Source organism: Ananas comosus, linkage group 11, assembly GCF_001540865.1.
Source record: "Ananas comosus cultivar F153 linkage group 11, ASM154086v1, whole genome shotgun sequence".
NCBI classification, from domain to species: Eukaryota; Viridiplantae; Streptophyta; class Magnoliopsida; order Poales; family Bromeliaceae; genus Ananas; species Ananas comosus.
The window spans coordinates 12,144,216-12,164,792 of record NC_033631.1 but is presented as its reverse complement, the minus strand read 5'-3'; the positions used below and the strand labels follow the sequence as shown (position 1 = coordinate 12,164,792).

General features: G+C 38.6%; 2 protein-coding genes and 1 pseudogene across 3 annotated transcripts; 2 read left to right on the top strand and 1 right to left on the bottom strand.

Annotated features, from left to right (window-relative positions):
- LOC109717221 (probable sulfate transporter 3.5) lies at positions 1,206-7,922 on the top strand. Its single transcript, XM_020242892.1, has 12 exons — positions 1,206-1,622; positions 1,755-1,962; positions 2,168-2,339; positions 4,719-4,784; positions 4,998-5,111; positions 5,578-5,694; positions 5,805-5,931; positions 6,086-6,372; positions 6,510-6,700; positions 6,787-6,869; positions 7,117-7,193; positions 7,317-7,922. The coding sequence occupies exons 1-12, from the start codon at positions 1,295-1,297 to the stop codon at positions 7,476-7,478; spliced, it is 1,932 nt and encodes a 643-aa protein (XP_020098481.1). The 5' UTR covers positions 1,206-1,294; the 3' UTR covers positions 7,479-7,922.
- On the bottom strand, positions 8,195-13,017 carry LOC109717219 (putative pentatricopeptide repeat-containing protein At3g25970). 2 transcript variants are annotated; one of them, XM_020242891.1, is made up of 4 exons: positions 9,448-13,017; positions 9,258-9,374; positions 8,734-8,856; positions 8,195-8,414 (listed from the first exon to the last, which is right to left on the bottom strand). In XM_020242891.1, exon 1 carries the CDS (start codon positions 12,824-12,826, stop codon positions 10,058-10,060), a length of 2,769 nt encoding a protein of 922 aa, XP_020098480.1. In that variant the 5' UTR covers positions 12,827-13,017; the 3' UTR covers positions 8,195-8,414; positions 8,734-8,856; positions 9,258-9,374; positions 9,448-10,057. The 2 variants fall into 2 exon arrangements, with proteins under 2 accessions (XP_020098480.1, XP_020098479.1); XM_020242890.1 differs by having other exon boundaries at positions 9,258-13,017.
- LOC109717195 lies at positions 13,113-17,734 on the top strand (annotated as a pseudogene).

Genomic DNA, 20,577 nt, shown 5'->3' with positions numbered 1-20,577 from the left:
TGAGGATGTCGAGACTTAAAATGGGAATAATGGGAGATCCCAGATAGTCCTATATATAAGATATAATAGAATTAAAAACTTTTAATCCGGCTATAGCATTTCGGCTATAGTATTTTAGACGGTGGCTAACCCTTTAGGTCCAAAAGCTTAAGAAAGTTAAGTGTGTCAGGACTAAAATGATACTAGAATGGATGACTCTCTGCGAAGTGAGGCGTCACAAATTATATCTATAATAAGAACTTTCTTTCAAATTACCCTACACCCTGGGGAAGTCGAATCCCCGCTGCCTCCTTGAAAGAGAGATGTCCTGAGCCACTGTCCCAAGTTGCTACACAAGAGGGAAAACTCTCTTCGATCAATTGAATTTATGATTGTAGATATTGGGGGGATTCACTCAAGGAAAAATGCCTGAAGTTGGAAAGTTTTTGAGTTTGATGGTCATGGGCTGGAGTCATGAGTCTCGGTTCAGACACCCCAAAATGGCCACCACTGCTCGCCTTGCTGTAAAATTAAGACTTTGCAAAGATAGACATCTCACAGTTATGTCATTACTTTGGAGAACCAAACAGCTTAAATTATCTGCGTTCATCTATAGATACCGTTTTTATTTTTTAATATATATATATAATTTATAGGAGGAAAATTAGATTCTTTAGACAATTTAGGCAAAAGAAGCAAATTTATTCGAATGTGGCCCATAATTTAGTCGGTTAAAGTGTGGATGAAATGAAAATTTTGGTTCCTTATCCGTCAAAACGAGTGAAACATTTGTGAGCGTTGGGGACGTTATTGGGTACATTATGACGTACGTCATGCGTTATCCCCTCTCATCCTTCTCTCCCCCTCTTTATCCATATTTATCCAAATCCGGTTCTCTCAACCTATACTGGGAAACGCGCGCGCTCTTCTACTAATCCGGGGTTTGCCCCTCCCTCTCACGGCCACGTGTCCACCTCCCACCCCTTGATAAAGTGCCATTTTGAAATATATATATATATATATATTTATTTATTTATTTATTTATATGTCCCAAGTATGTTATGAGATATGATAAAATTTTGAATAACTTTGATAATCTTTTTTTAGAAAAAAAAACCAAAAAAAGACTTAAACAGTTACGATGGACCCTTCAAAATTGTATAATATCTGAGGGGGTCTCCATCAATTTTCCACCTTCTATATATATCCCATACGTTCCCACCCCAACACCCCCACACCACCCACCTCTCCGTAACCATCTCTCTCTCTCTCTCTCTCTCTCTCTCTCTCTCTCTCTCTTGTTTCTCTCTCCTCCATGGGAACAACAACTGGAGATCATCACCAGCATCCCCACCAGTGGGTCAACCTGTCGGCGAAGCGGCCGTTCGCAAAAGCCCTGAAATCCGATCTTACGGAGACCTTCTTCCCCGACAACCCATTCGGCGGGCTCGGCGACCTCCCGGCCGGCGCCCGGGTCTTCAGAGTGCTCCAGTACTTTGTCCCGATCCTCGAATGGGGCCCCAAGTACACCCTCTCCAATTTCCGCTACGACCTCCTCGCCGGCGTCACCATCGCCAGCCTCGCCATCCCCCAGGGCATCAGCTACGCCCGCCTCGCCAACCTCCCGCCGATCATCGGCCTCTGTAAGTCACGCTATTGAAATGCCGCCATATATATGATACTGCACACGTAGGGCGCGTCCTATAGAAAACTTTGACAATAACAAAGTAATAATTAATAACATACATACGGATTCGAAATGATTGTTGTAATAGATTCGAGTTTCGTGCCGCCGCTGATCTACGCGGTGTTCGGAAGCTCTAAGAACCTGGCGGTGGGGACGGTGGCGGCGGCGTCGCTGCTCCTCGCGTCGATCATCGGCGCGGACGTGCCCGCGGCGGAGGACCCGCAGCTGTACCTCAACACGTTCTACACCGCGGCGTTCTTCACCGGAGTTATGCAAGCCGTGTTAGGGATCTTCAGGTGGGTCATGAACATATTTAATTTAATTAGCACAGGTAATTAATTAACTTAATCACAATTATAATTTTAGAAATAAACTTAACTGTAAATATGAATCAGCTAAGATTCAAACTTGAAATCTCAGAATATATATCAACTATTAATTAAATCCTTTACCCTTTCACAATCATAATTATAATTATTACTTATTTTATTATAATTGAAGGTTAGGGATATTGGTGGATTTTTTATCCCGTTCGACGATAACGGGATTTATGGGAGGGACAGCGACGATAATAATTTTGCAGCAGTTGAAGGGGATGCTTGGGATGAAGCATTTCACCACCAAAACGGATTTGGTTTCGGTTATGCACTCCATTTTCTTCTATAGACACGAGGTAAGTTCAATAATTAATAACCCGGGATTTCTCAATTATTAATTTCCTTGCTGGTTATTCTAAATTATATAATGCCTAATTATAATTAACTCATTTTCGGGGGTTAATTTGATATTATTTGTATTTTGGGGTGTTTTGGATAAGTACAAAGTAACTGTTTTAGCGGCGTACGGGGGGCGCTACAACCGTCCAACGTTACCCCTATACACACTACTACTGCTATTAATGGTCATACAAAAGTATAATACCCCGTATCTACCCAAAATAGAAACTTCCTTTATTTGTTATATTATTCATATATTCGTAAATAATAGAAAACTCTTCAAATATCATTCCTGTAATTTTTTACTTGTGGTTTTATTTTTTTCTTTTCGTTACTATTTATGTTAATTTTTTCGTTAAATTAGTGACAAAATTAAAACTGTAAGATATTAAAGTGAAAACTCAGTAAAACACAATGTACTAAAGTAGATGTTCGATAAAGTATACGTGAATTATGTGGAAGTTTTTTGTATATGGTTTAACGAAAAGTTAACGAAGATGCTGATGGAAAGAAAAAGAAAAAATCAATGACCGCGATCCTTGTTGTAGAATTGGTCGCAGTATAGAGTTTGATGATTACGAAATGGGTCCAAATTTTCAATTGGATTATAGTCACACGTCTCTCTCTCTCTCTCTCTCTCTCTCTCTCTCTCTCTCTCTCTCTCTCTATATATATATATATATATATATATATATATATATATACAATATATATATACAAACTTTCAAAAGACAAGACCAACTTTTCAAATGGGTTCTAATCAATCACACGATTCTGCACTATACAAACTTTGAAAAAATTTTGTGCTTTGTTTGGCCCAATTGTAGTTTCCCATATATTTTTCTTTCCTGATAAGAGGTGGTTGAGAAGCCCTTATCTACTTTTTCCTTGATGTTTTTTACAAGTTTTTGCACTTGTTGTTATCATTGAGAGGGAAATTTATTCATGTAGATTTTGAGGAAACTGCGACTAGAGCAATTGATCAGTATTCTCATCACAAAGTCAGATATTGATTTTACGTTACCTTAGAAAAAAGGGTAAATTGCATTGTTACCGTCTGAACTTTTGACAAAGTTTCACTTTACCTCTCGAGCTCCTAAAATAGATATTTAACATTCTAAACTCTAATATTTCATTCATATTATCCCTTCCGTTAGTTTTCCGTCAAGCTCTGTTAACCGAAAACTGACGGAATGGATAAAGCGAATGAAATTTTAGAGTTTAGTATATTAGATGTCCATTTTAGGAGTTTGAGGGGTAAAGTAAAATTTCGCCAAAAGTTCAGGGGGTAACAATGCAATTTACCTGTAGAAAAAAAATATAATAGTTGCAAATGAGCATAAGTATATATTAAAAATTAAAATATATAGGAGGAAGGTTTTTTAGTACGTTTATCGAAATAAATATTAGTTTCACATGTCATAATAATTAAAATAGATATTGAATAATATATATTTGGTACAATTTTAATGGCTTAAGTTTCTAAATTGGAGTGAGTTAATAAAAGTATTTGGTAGAATTAAAGGTTAAGAGAGTTGCGACCCACGGTGCAGGTGCACTTGGTGCATAAGCAGTTTCTCCTGAATCAAAATGCAGCTCTTTGGTGTGAGGCTTCCACGCGGGCCAGTACGGTGTATAATAGCCGTGTCGTAATCTAGAGCAACTTGTGGGGCCCATTGATGTTGGTGTACATTTGTTGATGTTTATGTCAACGCCACGAGTCTTAGATTCTCGGCCCACTTATTGACCCAAGTAGACTAAGTCAACCCTAAAAGAGTTTCTATAAAAGTTGCTAATATACTGCTAATTATTTTATATATATATATATATATATATATATATATAAAATTATATAATTGGTTCATGCATGCGTCCAAAATACTAATTGCAAATCACATTTCTGGTACATGAGAGAGGCTGCATAAGACGTACTCAGATCTGAGTCAAGTTATGAAATAGTTAATGTTGAATCGAGACGACGAACTTGAGCTGAGAATACCTTATTTTGAGATTACCTTGTGAGTTATGAACGTAATACAAAACTATCTGAATTGTTTATTTTCTATTTGCTGTTTCTGATCTCAAAGTCATATTGTTTAAGTGGGTATTTTTTATTTTTAAAATTCAGATGACAACTCAATAATACAAGTAAATAAATAATAAAAAATTAACCTACTATCCGAGTGATCCACACTGAGTTAATGCGCTTCTTATTTGAATTAAATAACCTGTAAAAGGAATGAGATTACACTGATATGTCAAGTGTGAATAATTCCAATTTTAAGTTGTTACTTTAACCTTATTTTTCTCTTTTTTCCCCCCCTTTTTATTTGCAGTGGAGATGGGAAAGCTTCGTTCTTGGGATATGCTTCCTCTTCTTTTTGCTCCTCTCTCGGCACCTGGTAAGTGGGGAATCCAACTCAACACATAAATCTCCTTTTAATATATATAATAATAATCTTTTTCTTTATGTTTAAACCTACCAAATCATCTATATTCCTTTCTATAAAAAAAACTAAATGATTTTGAATCTACCAAGCATATATTAAGCCTCATCTTATATAGTTGAGTTTAAAATGGAAAAATTTAATGGTTTTGGGAATAAATAAATGCAGAAAACAAAGGTGCCAAAGCTATTCTGGGTGTCAGCAATTGCCCCTCTACTGGTTGTTGTAATTGGTGGTATCTTTGCTTATCTTGTGCATGGAGAGGAACATGGGATCCCTATAGTTAAGTATATTCTTATTTGTTATTTCCTTTTTTTTTTCTTTTTTTTTTCTTTTTTTTTTTTTGCCTTTTTGAATGTTTTGGAAGGGTGTACATAGCTCTTAGGCACTTTAGTTGGTGACATTTTACATTTCCACTGGCTACAATGACAATGCAAATGTGGTCCTTGGAACTTTGAAGTGCCATTTACTTTGTCACAAAAAAAAAAACATGGATTTGAGTTGGTGGTTATGTAGAATTTGCAACAGAGCTTAAACATTTAATAGTTACACCTAGAATGTTTCATTTTTGATGTGCCTAGATTAAGGTGACTTTAGGACTAGCTTAAAAGGATCAAACAAATATCTGTGTAGATGATATGTTATTGTGCTATATTGGTCTGAAATTTTTTGTATGATCCTTGTTAATTGAAGCAAACCTAGTTTTGGGCATCAATGTTGATTGTCATGTTATAAATGTTTTCGACAGGTTGGTGATCTGAAGAAAGGGCTTAATCCGATCTCAATTTCTGACTTGAATTTCCAATCTCGCCACCTTACCACTGCCATAAAAGCAGGGCTACTTTCAGGATTCCTAGCTCTCGCGGTAAGAACAGAAATTCGATTGGTTCCTTACTATAATACATTTCTAAGCATTTTTTAAGTTTTTTTTTTGTAATAAAAACTTATGATTACCGCATTATTCAACTATTTCAGGAAGGAATAGCAGTGGGGAGAAGCTTAGCTTTGATGAAAAATGAACAGATAGACGGGAACAAGGAGATGGTAGCTTTCGGGATCATGAACATCGTCGGTTCTTTTACTTCGTGTTATCTCACAACAGGTACTTAATTTGCCAAATTTATTTCCCCGTGAATCGAAAATGGTTCTCTTTCTTCTTAAGCTGTTCGTGTCACTGATGCTCATTCATTTTCAGAATGTAGTCATCTATGTGATTTCCTCTATTACTCATTCAAACAGGCATAGCATTTTTTCAGGTCCCTTTTCGAAGTCGGCTGTGAATTTCCACGCGGGGTGTAAGACCGCGATGTCCAATGTGGTGATGTCGATATGCATAATGATGGTTTTGCTGTTCTTGGCTCCTCTCTTCAAGTACACTCCCTTGGTGGCCCTCGCTGCGATCATTGTTGTCGCCATGATTGGGCTTATCGAAATCAAGGAGTTCCGACGCCTCTTCAAAGTGGACAAGTTCGACTTTTGCATATGCATGGTTGCCTTTCTCGGTGTCGTGCTCTTCTCTATGGTTATCGGTCTCAGTTTTTCGGTAAGGACTAGTCCCTGCTCATAATTTTAAAGTTTAAACTACAAATCTTAGAGGTACAACCAAAGCAGGAGATTTGGGTACATGGTTCGGTTTATTCGATGTCGTATAGTAATCAATTTTGTGTTTCTTTTCGACAGGTAGGTTTGTCGATAATTAGGGCATTGTTATATGTAGCTAGACCTACAACATGCAGGCTCGGAAACATAAGAGGAACGGAATTGTTCCGCGATGCAAAGCAATATCCTGATTCACTTAGTCTCCCAAATATCCTCATCTTGAAACTGGGCTCTCCTATCTACTTTGCAAATGCTGGTTATTTAAGGGAAAGGTAAAAGAAAAAAAGTGCTGTAACTTTGTTCAAAGTTTATTTCTTGTTAAGTTCTTAAATCATCTTTTGTCCCATAAATATGTCAGGATAACAAGATGGTTAGAAGACGAAGAGAGCGTTCGCAAGAAGAATGGAGAAGATATACATCATGTTATTGTTGAAATCGGCGGTAAACTTTGTTTGCTTGTTCCTACTTTTACCTTGACAAAGTTTGAAAATTAATAGCACATGCTTGTACCAAAATTAATCAAATTAATAGCATCTAAAAAGTAATACCAGCATTGTTACTCTTGATTCTGTTTATTAGATTTAAATAGTCCCTCAAATTTTGACCCTATTTTCTCAAAGTCTAAAATTTTAATAATTCAATCCCTGAATTTCATTTGACTTAACATTTTAAGACATGTGGTGTGCAGGTGTGACATCCATCGACAACTCTGGTATTGGGATGCTAAATGAAGTCCACGCAAACCTTGATAGAAGGGGGATCCAGGTAAAAATATACATTCAAAAGTGAAGTGAATCTAAAATGGTGTTAAAACAATATATATATATATATATATATATATATGTATATTTATTTACGCAAACTAGTAAAACTTCTTTGTATATGCAGATGGCTTTAGTGAATCCTAGGCTAGAGGTCGCAGATAAGTTAATGTCATCCGGGTTCATCGAACTAGTCGGACAGGATTGGGTTTTCCTCTCTGTTAATGATGCAGTAACAGCGTGCCGGTTTAATCTCCAAGAATCAAGAAACAAGGAGGATCGAGCATAGATCAAAATCATAAGAGGTTTGTTAGTGTGGATCAGAGCACATTTGGGTGGGGCACATCTCATTCTAAGTTGAGAAGATATCTTCAGGTTATCTCACCACAATAATTTGAAAGAAAACAATTGCGAACTTAAGAAGCCATAACGGAGATATCGGTTTCTGCAACAACAGTTCAGCTTCTAATGAGGAGGTATTTTGAGATGGGAGATTTGGGCTGAAAGGGTATTATTGCTCCTCGGACGTAATTCGATCATATTCGAGAATATTTATCGATTTGGAAATTGTTGGATTCAAGTGCAAAATCTCCATCAATTGTGCCATTGTTTTTTTTCACGTCATTGAACTGTACCTACCTTTGAAGGCAAAGATAAGAGAGCTGTAACATTGCTTTATCACCACATGCAGAAGATGATTTCTGCTGTGAAATGAAGTGCTTTTCCTTCTTTATTTTGTGTATCTAGTGATTGTGTGACTCAGGTCATGTTGGACTCGGACTTATATATACTGTTCCACAGAGTCCACGCATAGATCCGGTCCGAAATATACTCGGCTTTGCTTTTCGGGCCCAATAACGTGGAACTGCAACACATATTGTACCTTAAATCAGTATCAGTTTATAGGCCGGGTCCAAATTCTTTTCAGCTTTGGATTTTCAGGCCCAAGAACGTGACGGTCCAAAACTCTGGCCCAAGGCATTCAAAGAAAAAAAATGAAAAAAATAAAAAAAATAACTAGCAAATTTCATGTGGATTATAATCAAATTGAGATTTGTCCATTGAGAGACTACAGAAACAATGTCATTATTAGCTAACAATAGTCTTTAGACACAGAAAATTCTATTGCAAGGCGGCGCCGAAGCATTTGCGATCACACACTCAAACTACATATTGAACTTGATATGATTCTTTGAACTTTTGGCCCAGATTGTTGAGTCGGCACCTGCGTCAAAGCACAAGAGCCATAAATTATCAGAATAAGAAAGAATACTGGCGAAAATAATGGGAGTTTATAAGCTGGAGGTAGCAACAATCCACTCTACATATGATGCCACCAAGTTCAATGCTCAGAAAACAAAAGGAGAAATATCCTGATGTAGTGAATGAATTACTTCTAACCACAATCAAAAAGTTGAGAAGCTCAGTTTTTGGTAAAAAGCAGGCAGATTCAGAAAATGAAAAAAAAAAGCAGCGAATGACTTGATTAACTAAAACATATGTTTGTTTAGATTGCAGAAGTAGGCTTCAATACGGCATCTTACTAAGTTTTCATTAGTAAAACCATGTCCGAGTCAGTAATGACAATTAGGGAAGGGGTGCCTCCAATTCCAGTGCCTGTGTTCAGTGTTGATTTTTGCTTCTTTTCTAAGCCATGATTTCCACACCTGCGACAGAAAGACAAATTAGAGTACCGCATTACTACTACTGCAGAGTCTAAGAATTTGCGAGTACATGCCACACCCAACTCATGTATGAGCTATACAACCAATCCAACCGAAACATATGGAATCTAATGGAGTGACGGTGCACTATCTATATACAGAATTTAGGAGGAAGATATTTGTCGATTGCATTTCTGTATATTTGGTGTCCCTACATCTTTTATGTGAATAGCTCAGGTAACCGGTAATTCCATTTAGCAGTTTAGTTGCATTTGATAAGAATTGCAAAACAGGAAGTGTGTTTTCTACCCCGAAAGAAAAAAGAGCCATTACAAAGATACAATTAGAGCATTTATAGAGCAACATCAGCATTTAAAAATAGTAGATTGTCTATCTTAGAATACCATTAACTTAGCCAATGTCGGTTGTGCTTGGTTGCTTGCAGCAGCTTCTCAGAAGCCATTTGTCTGCTATAAATTGAAAGACCTCTACGTGCCACAGCTTCAATGCTGCATCCGCGCCTGAAAGAAACATAGATCCAGTTGTGAAACAAAGGAGTTGTAGCACTTAATCAACAGTTAGACTATTTCGCACTTGCTTGGGTTTGCTTTTGTTGACCAATTCCAATCAAATTTAGCCTGCCAAGGATGAATAACCGCCAAAACATAGGAGTTTCCAGAACTCCTTTTCTCAATTCACAAGTATGCACGCCATTCCCTCTTTTATCCATGACAAACTACAGTGTTCTCCTTTCTTTTCCTGTCCTATATACCATCTATTCATCTTCATAAGGGACACGCAAAGTCGTCTTTCGCTCTAGATTCAGTGTATCTTCTTCTTAAAGAGCAGAGATAGACTTAAGCATTTGATCAGACATGGCCTTTCTCACCTTCCTGCTGGCATTTATTCTCAACGGCCTTTATGCCTTCCTGCTGTTTATTGTCATCAAGCAAGCCCGCATAGTGATACTCCATAAAGTGCCCGTATTGCTTGACTTTGGAACAACTTCTCAACTTCCAAAAGCCTGCAGCTAGGTGTTTGATAAACAAAAAGTCTAAAGCTTTTTGCTATGACATAACGCTGAAACCAGCTTAGAGATCCCAAATGCAGGACTCCATTTTGAAGCTTTTGCTTCTGGTGTGGCAGGAAACTCCTAGGGGATTTTAATGAAAAAAGTTGTCAATGCTTGTTCAAATACCACAACTCAAACAGCAGTCACTGCAGAACCCCTGACCGAACTAAACAAGCCCTTATTTCTATAGTCTGATCTCTTCAAAATCTTCAAACTGTTAATTTTCTCGAACATCTTAAGATAGCTATCACCAAAGAAGACAACTAAAAGAATTTGATCTGAAATGACACTATCCTCCTGCATAATGTTGAAGAAATTAACAGATGCACGCTCATTTCCTGCACATTCCAAACCAGTAGAGTTTTTGAGAACGACTTCTTTAGCTAATATCTTGTCAAAGACATTATTCTCTTCAATCATACAGTCGTCATTTACTTTATTCATTATGTTCACCACTGACGAATTAAACTTGAGATTCCTTCGAATCACAGTCACAGGTAGAAATGTTTCGAAGATCTTTGAAGTGACACTTGAATTATGGTTTGTGATATCTTCATTGCAACCATGATTTTGTTCCACTTCCTGCAATGTAAATAGTCCAAACGCTTTGAGGTTGTTTTCTGTTTCCTCAGCTTGAGAAAATTCATTATCTATTAAATCACAAACTTGATCATCTTTCATTGACAGCTCTTCTGAAGTTTCTAGTGCTTCGTCCCTAACTGCTGATTTTGCATACATTCCCACCAGCGCATTATCGATGTAGACATCTGAAACCATACCCATCTTTATAATAGAAGCATGTACTTGTTTTCCAAGATCAATAGCTGATAAATCAGCACAACCCCTTAATAGTCTAGCAAAAGCTACTGGGTTAGCTCGCAAGCCACTTTGTTGCATCCTAGAGAACAGTTGGAGAGCTTCGCTGCTACATCTGTTCTGTATATAACCTAACATTAACATTGCATATGAGTTTGTGTTGCAACTTTTCATGCTGTAGAAAAATTTACAAGCATTAGCGAGGCATCCACATTTCATATAGAGGTTTATAATAGCATTCCCAACTATAACATCTGAAGATTCAAAACCACTCTTAGCCACACAGCAGTGAATCTGCTCACCAGCCTCCTTTGCCCTTACATCAGCACAAGCATTGAGAGCAGTAGAATAAGTGAACTGGTCAGGAACAAGACCAGACTGGCACTCCCTGAAGAAAAGCAGAACGGCCTTTTCTGGCTGAGAATTCCAGCAATACCCAGAAAGCATTATATTCTTCAAGACTATATTCTGTGGTGATAACGAGCAAGAGAACAACTTAGCAGCGACCTCAATGAACCCGCATTTTGCGTACATGTGAAGTAAAGATGCTGTGATAAAATCAGAGAATGCTAATCCAAGTATAATGACCAATGAATGAATCTGTTTGCCTTTACTTATATCTTGTAGTCCAGTGCAAGTATTGATGATAGTAGCTAGACAATATTGGTCTAACTGTATTCCAGTTTTTCTGAAAGCTCTTAAAGTATCAAGTGCTTTTCCAAATTGAAGATTCTGAACATAACCTGCCATTATTGTCGTCCATGAAATGGCATCATTTGCTGGCATCTCTCTAAAAATTTCACCAGCATCCGTCATCTCCCCAATTTTGGAGTACAAAGAGATTAAAGTGTTGCCGACCGAAAGATAAGAGAATTGCCTGGCTTTAAATACGCGAGCATGGAGCTGCATAATCTCCCCTTTTGAAAGGCACAGATTAAGCACTGCAACAGAATCCCCTTCCCTTAAATTAGGATCCAATGAAAGAAGGGCTTCTGCAAGTTTTACAGCTTCTTCCCTGTAGCCGTGTAAATGGTAACCTGAGATAACTAAAGAATACAAGGATGTTTCAGGCCTTTTGACCAAACTGAAAAGCTTTCCCATATATTCTACTTCACCTACATTGGTTAGTAATTTTACCAGCTCGGCAACAACAAAACTATCAGTGCTCAATCCAACCTTAATAGCGTAAACATGAAGATTTTTGCAGAACTCAAACATCTCAAGAACAGCAGCAATGTTTGCAACTATTCTCAATGTGACCAAGTCCATGAATAACCCAACACGGCACATATCCCGACAAAGTTTGGCACCCTCAATGAAATATCCATTCTGAACAAAACCTGAAATCATCGCATTCCAAGCAACTGGACTCTTAATGGGAATTTCATAGAACAACTTGAGAGCGCTTTCCACATCTCCACATTTAGCGTACATATCAACAAACCCAACCTCTACAAATCTATCAACAAATAGTCCAGATTTAATGACTATCCCACGAACTAGGAGGCCCAGTTCTAAAATTCTGGATCCCCCACACGCCTTTAAAACAGAGGATATAACAAAACGATTCGGCTTCAAACTGCCACTACACATTCTCCTGAAGATCAGAAATGCTTCCAAATCAAACCCATGATTAACAAAACCTGAAATCAAAGTACACCATGATATCAAATCTCTCTCCGGCATTTCATCGAACAGTTTGTCACAACCAACCAAGGTCCCAGCTTTGGCGTACATATCCAACAACACATTCGATACAAGTAAATCCGAATTGAATCCGCGCTTGATCACATGCGCGTGAACTAAACTACCCATGAAAGAATCCCTGGATCTGATGCATTTCCTAAGCATGCGCACGTAGAGGCGAACCTCGGAGGTGGGGAAGATGAGGTGAAAGGGGCCCAAAATCTCCAAAACCTCGGCCATGGTGCCACAACTCGAGTTGGGTTTCCTGGATTCGCTGTGTTTGTTGAGATTGAGAGAGGTTATGGCTCTAAAACGGATAATTCGAGTGGGTTTGAGGTGGGAGGAGAAGGATGCGAGTGTGGAGCTAAAGGAGGTGGCACGGAGAAGAGATCTTAACATAACAATGGAGGCGGGTTAGGAGATGCGATCGACTAGGGTTTCGTGGAGGAGATGGAGATAAGCATCCTGAGCGAGGGGAAGGAAAGAGGGCGCGGCGCGAGCGAGGCTCAAAAATGCGATGGAAAAGAGACTCCTTTTCTCCTCCGCGGTCGCTTCGTTGTTACCATAGTTTTCTTTTGGTTAAAATTTTCGCATAACCCCCTCAACAATAGAATATTTGCGAACGTGCCTTATTATATTTATTATTATAATATTATTTTTCCTATTCAGCTGTGCTCCAAAACTACAGCTCTCTCTATTATTCCACTTCTTCAAGGTCTCCGATTCCTCCTCTCTCCCATTTCTCTCCGATTCCTCCTCTCTCCCATTTCGCTCCTTCGGAGTCACCGTTCTCGATTCTCAAAACCCTAGAGTAGCTTCGTACTCCACCTACCTGTCTCGATCGACGGGGTAGAACCCGTCTCTGGTTGAATTCTCAGGTTGGTGTTGCAATCCCTGCTTCGGAATTGGATTAGGGTTTGGGTTTCGTGAACCAATCGATGGCCGTCGAGGAAGAGGAGGTGGAGTACGAGAGCGACCCCGAGGACGCGCGGCTTCCGTCGATGCGGCGCCGGGAGGCGAGCGACGACGAGGACGGCGCGGGAACGGACGGTGGGGAGGTGGCGCGGAAGGATCCGAGAGCTGGGATTGTATCTGAGGGGGAATCCGATGGGCAAGGGGAAGCGGAGGTGTACGAGGATGAGGACGACTTGGAGGAGGAGGAATTGGAGCTAGTAATGGAGGGGGACGAAGAAGAAGCTGAGCACGAAGAATGTGTCGGTGTCGGTGTCGGTGTCGTTGTCGGTGTCGGTGTTGAAGGAAGGGTTCACGTTAATGTGCGAGAGGGTTTGGAATTGGTAGGGGAGAGCTCAGATGGGAAACAGTTTGGTGATCGAGGCAACGACCAGGTGGAAGAGGAGAAGGAGAATGAGCCTTATGATGTGCCCACTCCACTAGTGGAGCATTCTACATGCATGATGATCGATTTCAAGCGAAGGGTAGGGGGCGGCATTGGTGAGTTCCTCCGAGTTTTGCAGCTTTTGATTTGATTTTTCCCTCTTTGCAAATCTTTTTATGTAGTATGTATTGTTGAAGCTTGTGCTTTAGTCTTTGAGCTGCAGCGAGGTGATGATGGAAAACTCAATTGCTTTATCACATTCTTCGGTGCTATAGCATTGTTATCATACTCTTCATACTTATATGATCAAACAGCAATAAGCATTAGTTCAAATTGGTTTTGATTGAAGAAGCTTCTTTGTGCAATGAGTCTCCTTAAATTTATGTATCCTTGTGATGTGAGCCTCAAAGCATTCGTGGAGAGATCGGGGTTGTTAAATTGCATCATTTATTAGATTTTTCGCACAATTATGTTGGGGAATAACAGAGGTCAGAGGAAATACTTGACTTATCCACTTTACTCTGCTTGACATAGTAAAGGAAAATAAAAGAAAAAGAACAGGGATAGTTGCTATTTTGAAAGCAAATTCTCTCGGAATGACCTACATCGTGTAATGACCCTCTTTTCCTCTCACTTATACCAGGAGAATGTTTGTTGAACAGAAACTACGGGATTTGGAAGATGAACATGCTTGGGTTCATGATAGGTTTGAAGAGATGAATTTGTAGGATCCTCATTGTGATGAAGTGAGCTCCTTAATTGGTTTTCTCTTCAAACATTTGATATGCCCTTTTCAAATTACCTTCCTGTTTGGCTTCTTTAAAGCAGTCAGATCATTTCTATTTACTAGGAAAGGCGAAGGTCGAAAGATCGGTTTAGAGGCCGAGGCAGCAGCAGAACACATGGTACTGGTGATGGGTATTTCAGAGGCAGAAGCAGATCTCGCAGTTACTATAACGATGGCAACGGTCAAAACTGTGCTTCGAAAACTGTGAGGGGTAGAGGTCCCAGGCATTACTAACCTCTAGCAAAAAAGAACCCTAAGATTCCTGCAGCTCAACACAAGCAGTGAGTTGGCTATAATTTCTTGGTAATAATGTACTAACCTTATCTGAATTATAGCTTAGTTTGAAATGGGTACATGAACATCAGAAAAAAAATTGATTGCACTTTCTAACCACTTGTTATGTTTTGTTTTAGAAATTCTGTCAGATTCTACTTTCCTTAGAAAGACTGCACAAAGTAGAAACACCAACAGGGCTCCTTCACCTTCCGTGCAGTTGAATGATTCCTTGCAGAGAGGGAAAGCAATTGTTGATTCAGTTTGTCACAGTAGTTTATACGTAGATGATTCTCTCTGACCAGCTGGTGTGAAAAATATGGCTGGCTTACTACTGTATTCTTCAGCGCTTACTTTATCGTCAATCTGTGGTGGTCAATCTTCTTTGAATTTAAGGGTTCAAGGGAGAGGTGTTAGCATTGGAGGGTCTCCTAACAGTAAAGCACTGCAAAGTCAAGTCCCAATTGTTCGGCAGAGACCAGTCCAACCACCCATTCAGCTTGCATCACGAAAGTCTGCCCAGCAGTTTAGTCAGCAATCTAATGGTGGAAATCAGATGTCATCTCCTACAAAACCTTTCTCAACAAGTTTGGTTGAAGATGAAGAAGCTGACCCACTTACAGGGTCAGATAAATTGAAGACTCCTTTGGCTGGAAAGGGAAAAATTAGCAGCCAAGGAACTGGAAGGGGCTCTTTCCTACACAGTGGAGCTCAGTTTATTGGTGATCAAGGATTCCCTGGAACTCCAGCCTCCTGCCAGGTTTTTCTAGATGCTTGTTGGAAGCTTCCTGTAACTTTACCTTCTTTGAAGACACTACTGTGTGGAGAACCTATATGGGGATGTACTCGGTAGTTATTCCAGTTTCTTTTGGTTGTCTTCTGGTGTTACAGTTTTGCAGTTTAGTGGTCAGCATCATGGTGTTCCTACTGTTGGTATGGCCCTGCCAGGATATGTTGCTCAACCTCAGCTTGGTTTTGGCAATTCTGAAATGACTTGGTAATGAATCAGTTCTCCTTTTTCTCCTAGACTCACGACTTCTATATTTGGAAAATTGAAATTCTAGAGATTAAGATAACAGCGACAATTTAGGCTACTTATAATACATGCTTTCAATAACCGCATTATAAGTTTCTTTTTCTGCCAATTTTGAAGTTAGGTTGCCAGTATTAGCAGGAGCAGCTGGGGCTCTAAGAGCTTCTTATTGTCCGCCATACATAGCTCTTGACGGTAGCTGCTACACGCGATCTTCAGGACAAACATCCTCATCTGTTTCTTCCAGGTAAATTTTCTAATGTTTATATAGCTTGCTGTTATTTTTTCCTCTACATTTAATTACTTTTCTTTTCTTTCTTCAGTCAATCTAGCTATGTTTATTGGGTTTTCCAGAAAATGAATTTATAATATCTTTTTGCTTAAATTAGGTCTTTGGCGCCTTCTCAAAATTTGCAATTTTTTTTATTTGGCTTCTCGTCCTTTGAGGAAGGTTTTTTTTTTTTCTTTTATTAATGTGTTTGACATGCTCTACTGTTGAACCTGACCGTAATTTGTTGTCACTGTAGGGAAACTAGTGCAACCAAAGCTACTGGATTATTGAAGTCCCTGGAAAGACCTGGTAAACACCACACGCCTATTTAAATTGCATGTTCTGATGAGTTGATAAAAAATTTAATTTGTAGCTGTGTCTGTTATCATCTGTATTTAGTAACTATCTGTTTGTTCGTTGTTTATATTTCAGATGCTGCTGACGGCAGAACAAACCTCGTAGGTTAGTAATGAACTAATGATCCTCAGCGATATCAAGTTGAATACTTTTAATCTTTCTAACTTTTGCACCATATGGTGTCTCAGCTTGCATCTTTTGTTTCCTTATCTATGTTCTCCTAATAATTCACCAGATACTCAGAAATAAACTTTGGTCAGCGAAATATGGATATAAAATGAGCATGTCTCAATGAGCAGATTAAGGTAAGTGCACCACCATATTTATTTCTGTTTAATCGTATCTGTTTGCATCGTTTTTCTTCATTCCTATTATGTGCAGGCTGTTTCCCATGGCATGCCCTTCGTGACCTTCAGCATCTAATCTGGAGCGCTTTGGGCTTATTAGTGTCCCTCGATATGATAGGTATATACTTGTACATTGTCATCATACTTTTGCAGGTCTGTATCACAATTCTTGGTTTCCACAATGGGCCTTTGAACTGAGACACATCGGCTTTTAGCACAAGCAACAATCTAATTACCTTATCAATTGTTTTCGCCTTTAGATTACTCACTCAAATAGTTTTCTATATCAATCTGATTGCTCTTAATTGTGACTTTTGCTGGTATAATAACACCTGTTCTTGCTGTTCAGTCATGTGAGGAGACAATTTACGCAGCTGGGCTGGCACATTTTCTTGTTTGAGAGCTATGGTGAGACAATTACTAGTTATCCTGTACGGCGGGATGTTGGTTACCTAATTTTAAAAATGAACACTGATTGAGCGGAGTTATGAATTTGCAGATAGTGCTTCATGGCAGTGGCGGTGGTGGTGGAGCTTGTGAGCCGTGGTTGCCATGTTCCGTTTCGAGATAAAGAGGGTGGGTTGATGGTTTGTTTGTTTGTTTGTTTTTTTTTTTTTTTTTTTTTTTGAGAGAGAGAAAGGTAGCATGCTACCCGCTTCGTTTATTTCATTTAGAAATAAATTTAGCTGGAAATGTGAATCAACTAGAATTCGAACTTAGGTCTCGGGTACCAACCACCAAGTCTTTTTGCCACTTGCGCTGGGGATGGTATTGGTAGGTGATGGTTTTTCTTTGTTGTGTTACTTTTCCAAGTAGTTTGCCGTGGTGGTTATGGAACTGCTAGGAGTTTGTAGGAATAAATCTTCCGTAGTAATATTCTTGCAGAAAAATTTTTACTAGAAAGTCTAGTTTAAAAAAAAGCTTCGGTGCTCAAACGGCTGGAGTTTTATTTGAAAACTTTTTGGTTTTAACTTTACTGAAAAGCTCTTTTTTTATTTTGTTTTTCTGTGTGAGAGAGAGATAGTAACTTGCTCGTCTTGCTTATTTTTTTTTAAAATAAATTTAACTAAAAATGTGAAGTAACTAGACTTTGAATTGGAAATTCAAAGTCTAGTTTTGATCGTCTTGCTTATTTGTCTATTGTATTTTTTGTCACATATAATGCAATTTTTTTGTAATACTAGACTGAGCCTTAACAGTAAGGATGCTTACCGACGCAGTTTCACGGGGTCGAACCTCAAATCGATTCACGTGAAGCTAAGCTAATAAGCCATCAAAAAGAGAAGAAAACAAAGTGAACTGTTAAGTCAAACTTGCCATCTTCGCCAGATGCTTGTGATATTCAATATGCACCGGATGATTTCTGTCACACGGGCACCCGCTTCTTTCACAAACACGCGCACATTTTTTATTTTTTTTAAAAAAAAACTACCCACCAATAAGTATCAATATTGACACGCACGCAGACCCTACTTCCAGTTTCTAGCAGAAATAATTGAAAATAAGAATAAAAAAAACTAGATTAGACTTATTTATTGAACGATACGAAACCATTTAAAGATATGTACTACTTGAAAGTTGTAAAAAAAAAAGAAAAAAAGAAGCAAAATGCAAGACCCCACATTTTGTCCTCGTGCTTAACATATCGAAGACAAAGGATGCTCGTATGTGTGCTGTCCACAGTGCTCGCGCAAGTTGCTCCAGGTCACATTCTCCTTCAGTGGCCCTCCCATGGCTTCTCCATCACTGCCCAGTGGCCACACCCGCTGTATCCCCTCCCCTCCCTTCTCTGCCCATCCATTAATGCATCCCCCCGACCCCTAAACTGATTTGTCAACTGCGCGTGCTCGTCGGGCTCGTACCCGAAACATTTAATTTCTCTACTCCAGTAAGCATCATCCAGACGTACGCTACAAACAAAAGGAGTTCGAAATTTTGACTGCGGTAAATATTGCTCAATTAGGAGATTATCTGAGAGGAAACATGCATGTTGGAGGTAATCTGGCCGGCGCGTGCTCATACGCATGATAGAAATCATAGAATAGGTAACAGAAGAGTTACGATATTTGAATTCAGGCTTATGAGTGACTCTAATACCATACTATTTAGAAGCAAGAACTAGAAAGGAAAAAATATCTAGAAGACAAAGTTATTAGTTAGCAAAGTTAATTATCAGTACATGGTTTTTTTTTTTTTTGTTTTTTCGAGTACTTAATTAGTACTCTCGCAACTATAACATATATTTGTCCTCTTGAGGAAAGGAATAGTACTGTAGTACCAACCCCAGCATTTCCAGGATGTATTTGTTCGCCAATATGTGCACGTTAATTAGATGCATCCCTTAGGTGTTCATCATCATTGTGTAACGTGGCAAGCACTTTTCTGGTGTGCGTTTTGGAACAACAGTCTCATCTAGCAGTGGTACCTGGAACAATGCACCAAACCATTGAAAAATCCCTTAACATGTGTGGTGATTTGAATAAACCATATATATATATATATAGAACTAGGTTGGAATATCATTAATAACACCAATAACTTCATGCTGTCGATAGTATCCCAGCCAGACTCTCTATAAATTTTATATATATATATATTGTTGCATTATGCTTCCTTGCATGGAAAAGTTGAAGTTAACTAATGACCCACTCACAAAGCATGGCCTACAATGAGTGTGTTGATTATGTCACTAAACTTTGTGTGCCACAGCTGCATGCATGTACGCATACCCCTATGAAGTAGACTTATAATTATTATATTTTCTGTATGCTTTGTCATTGTTCAAATACAAATGTTATGATGTTGCTTTGTAACAAAAAATTATCTTCGTGGCTCGGTGGTCTAGAACAAATTATTGTTGTCTAAATTGTGAGCCTGTCAATTTGATGTGACGTAACAATATTTGTTTGTTACCAATCAATTAATAATTAATACGGTGTTGTACCATCATATAATGGTCATGATGTACAATAAGCTAAGGCCGGGTCACTATGCACTTCTAGCTTACGTACTATTCATAACAATATTAATAGAGCCCTATATACCTACTCTTCTAAGAAACGAAAAAAAAGGGAAAAAAAAATCAATATGTTCAGTACACCAAAGCAGGAAATTGTGGCATAACCATGTTACTTTTATTTCTCTACAGGTAGAAATACAAACAAGTAGCTAGAAATTAGTATTGGTAAAAACTTTCGAAGGTGGTGGTCAATGTTAATACGGCAAAATATATTGGACTCAATGTATTTGATCTGTCACTAATAATTTATACTTTAGTAGTATTTTGATCAATTTGTTGTTCCATTCTTTTTCCTTAATTGATCTCCTGCTTCATATGTGAAACTCCAATATAGTACATGTGATTAATTTTACACCAACAGAAATTACAAAAAAAAGAAAAAGAAAATCCAACTTATGCATCTTTAACTGATCATACCTCTACATATGATTAATGCATCATTTATCCTCGTTTTAATCCCCTTCACTCTTATCCAAACCCACCCTATGTAAGCATGTTCAAGTGGTCTAACCACCCACATGACATGCATGAAGCCAAAAAACACCAAATCTTAGCCATTTGGTAGATCTAATATATAGTTCAACTAGATGGCTTACTAATTAATTTCATGGCATTTTAAATAAATACTCATTCCCCAGTACCCCACCCTCTCCTCCCTTAATATTACCCTTAAAACCTCATCACATGGGGAGCTCACCAACTTGTCCTTGTCAACTAAACTTTGACT

What these genes read in the sequence shown, in the direction of transcription:
- LOC109717219 (XM_020242890.1), bottom strand. Translation starts at nt 12,826, where the DNA reads ATGTTAAGATCTCTTCTCCGTGCCACCTCCTTTAGCTCCACACTCGCA.
- LOC109717221 (XM_020242892.1), top strand. Translation starts at nt 1,295, where the DNA reads ATGGGAACAACAACTGGAGATCATCACCAGCATCCCCACCAGTGGGTC. An exon ending in GCCGTGTTAGGGATCTTCAG is followed by an intron (nt 1,963 to 2,167) that starts GTGGGTCATGAA and finishes TTATAATTGAAG; the next exon opens with GTTAGGGATATTGGTGGATT. An exon ending in TTCGTGTTATCTCACAACAG is followed by an intron (nt 5,932 to 6,085) that starts GTACTTAATTTG and finishes GCATTTTTTCAG; the next exon opens with GTCCCTTTTCGAAGTCGGCT.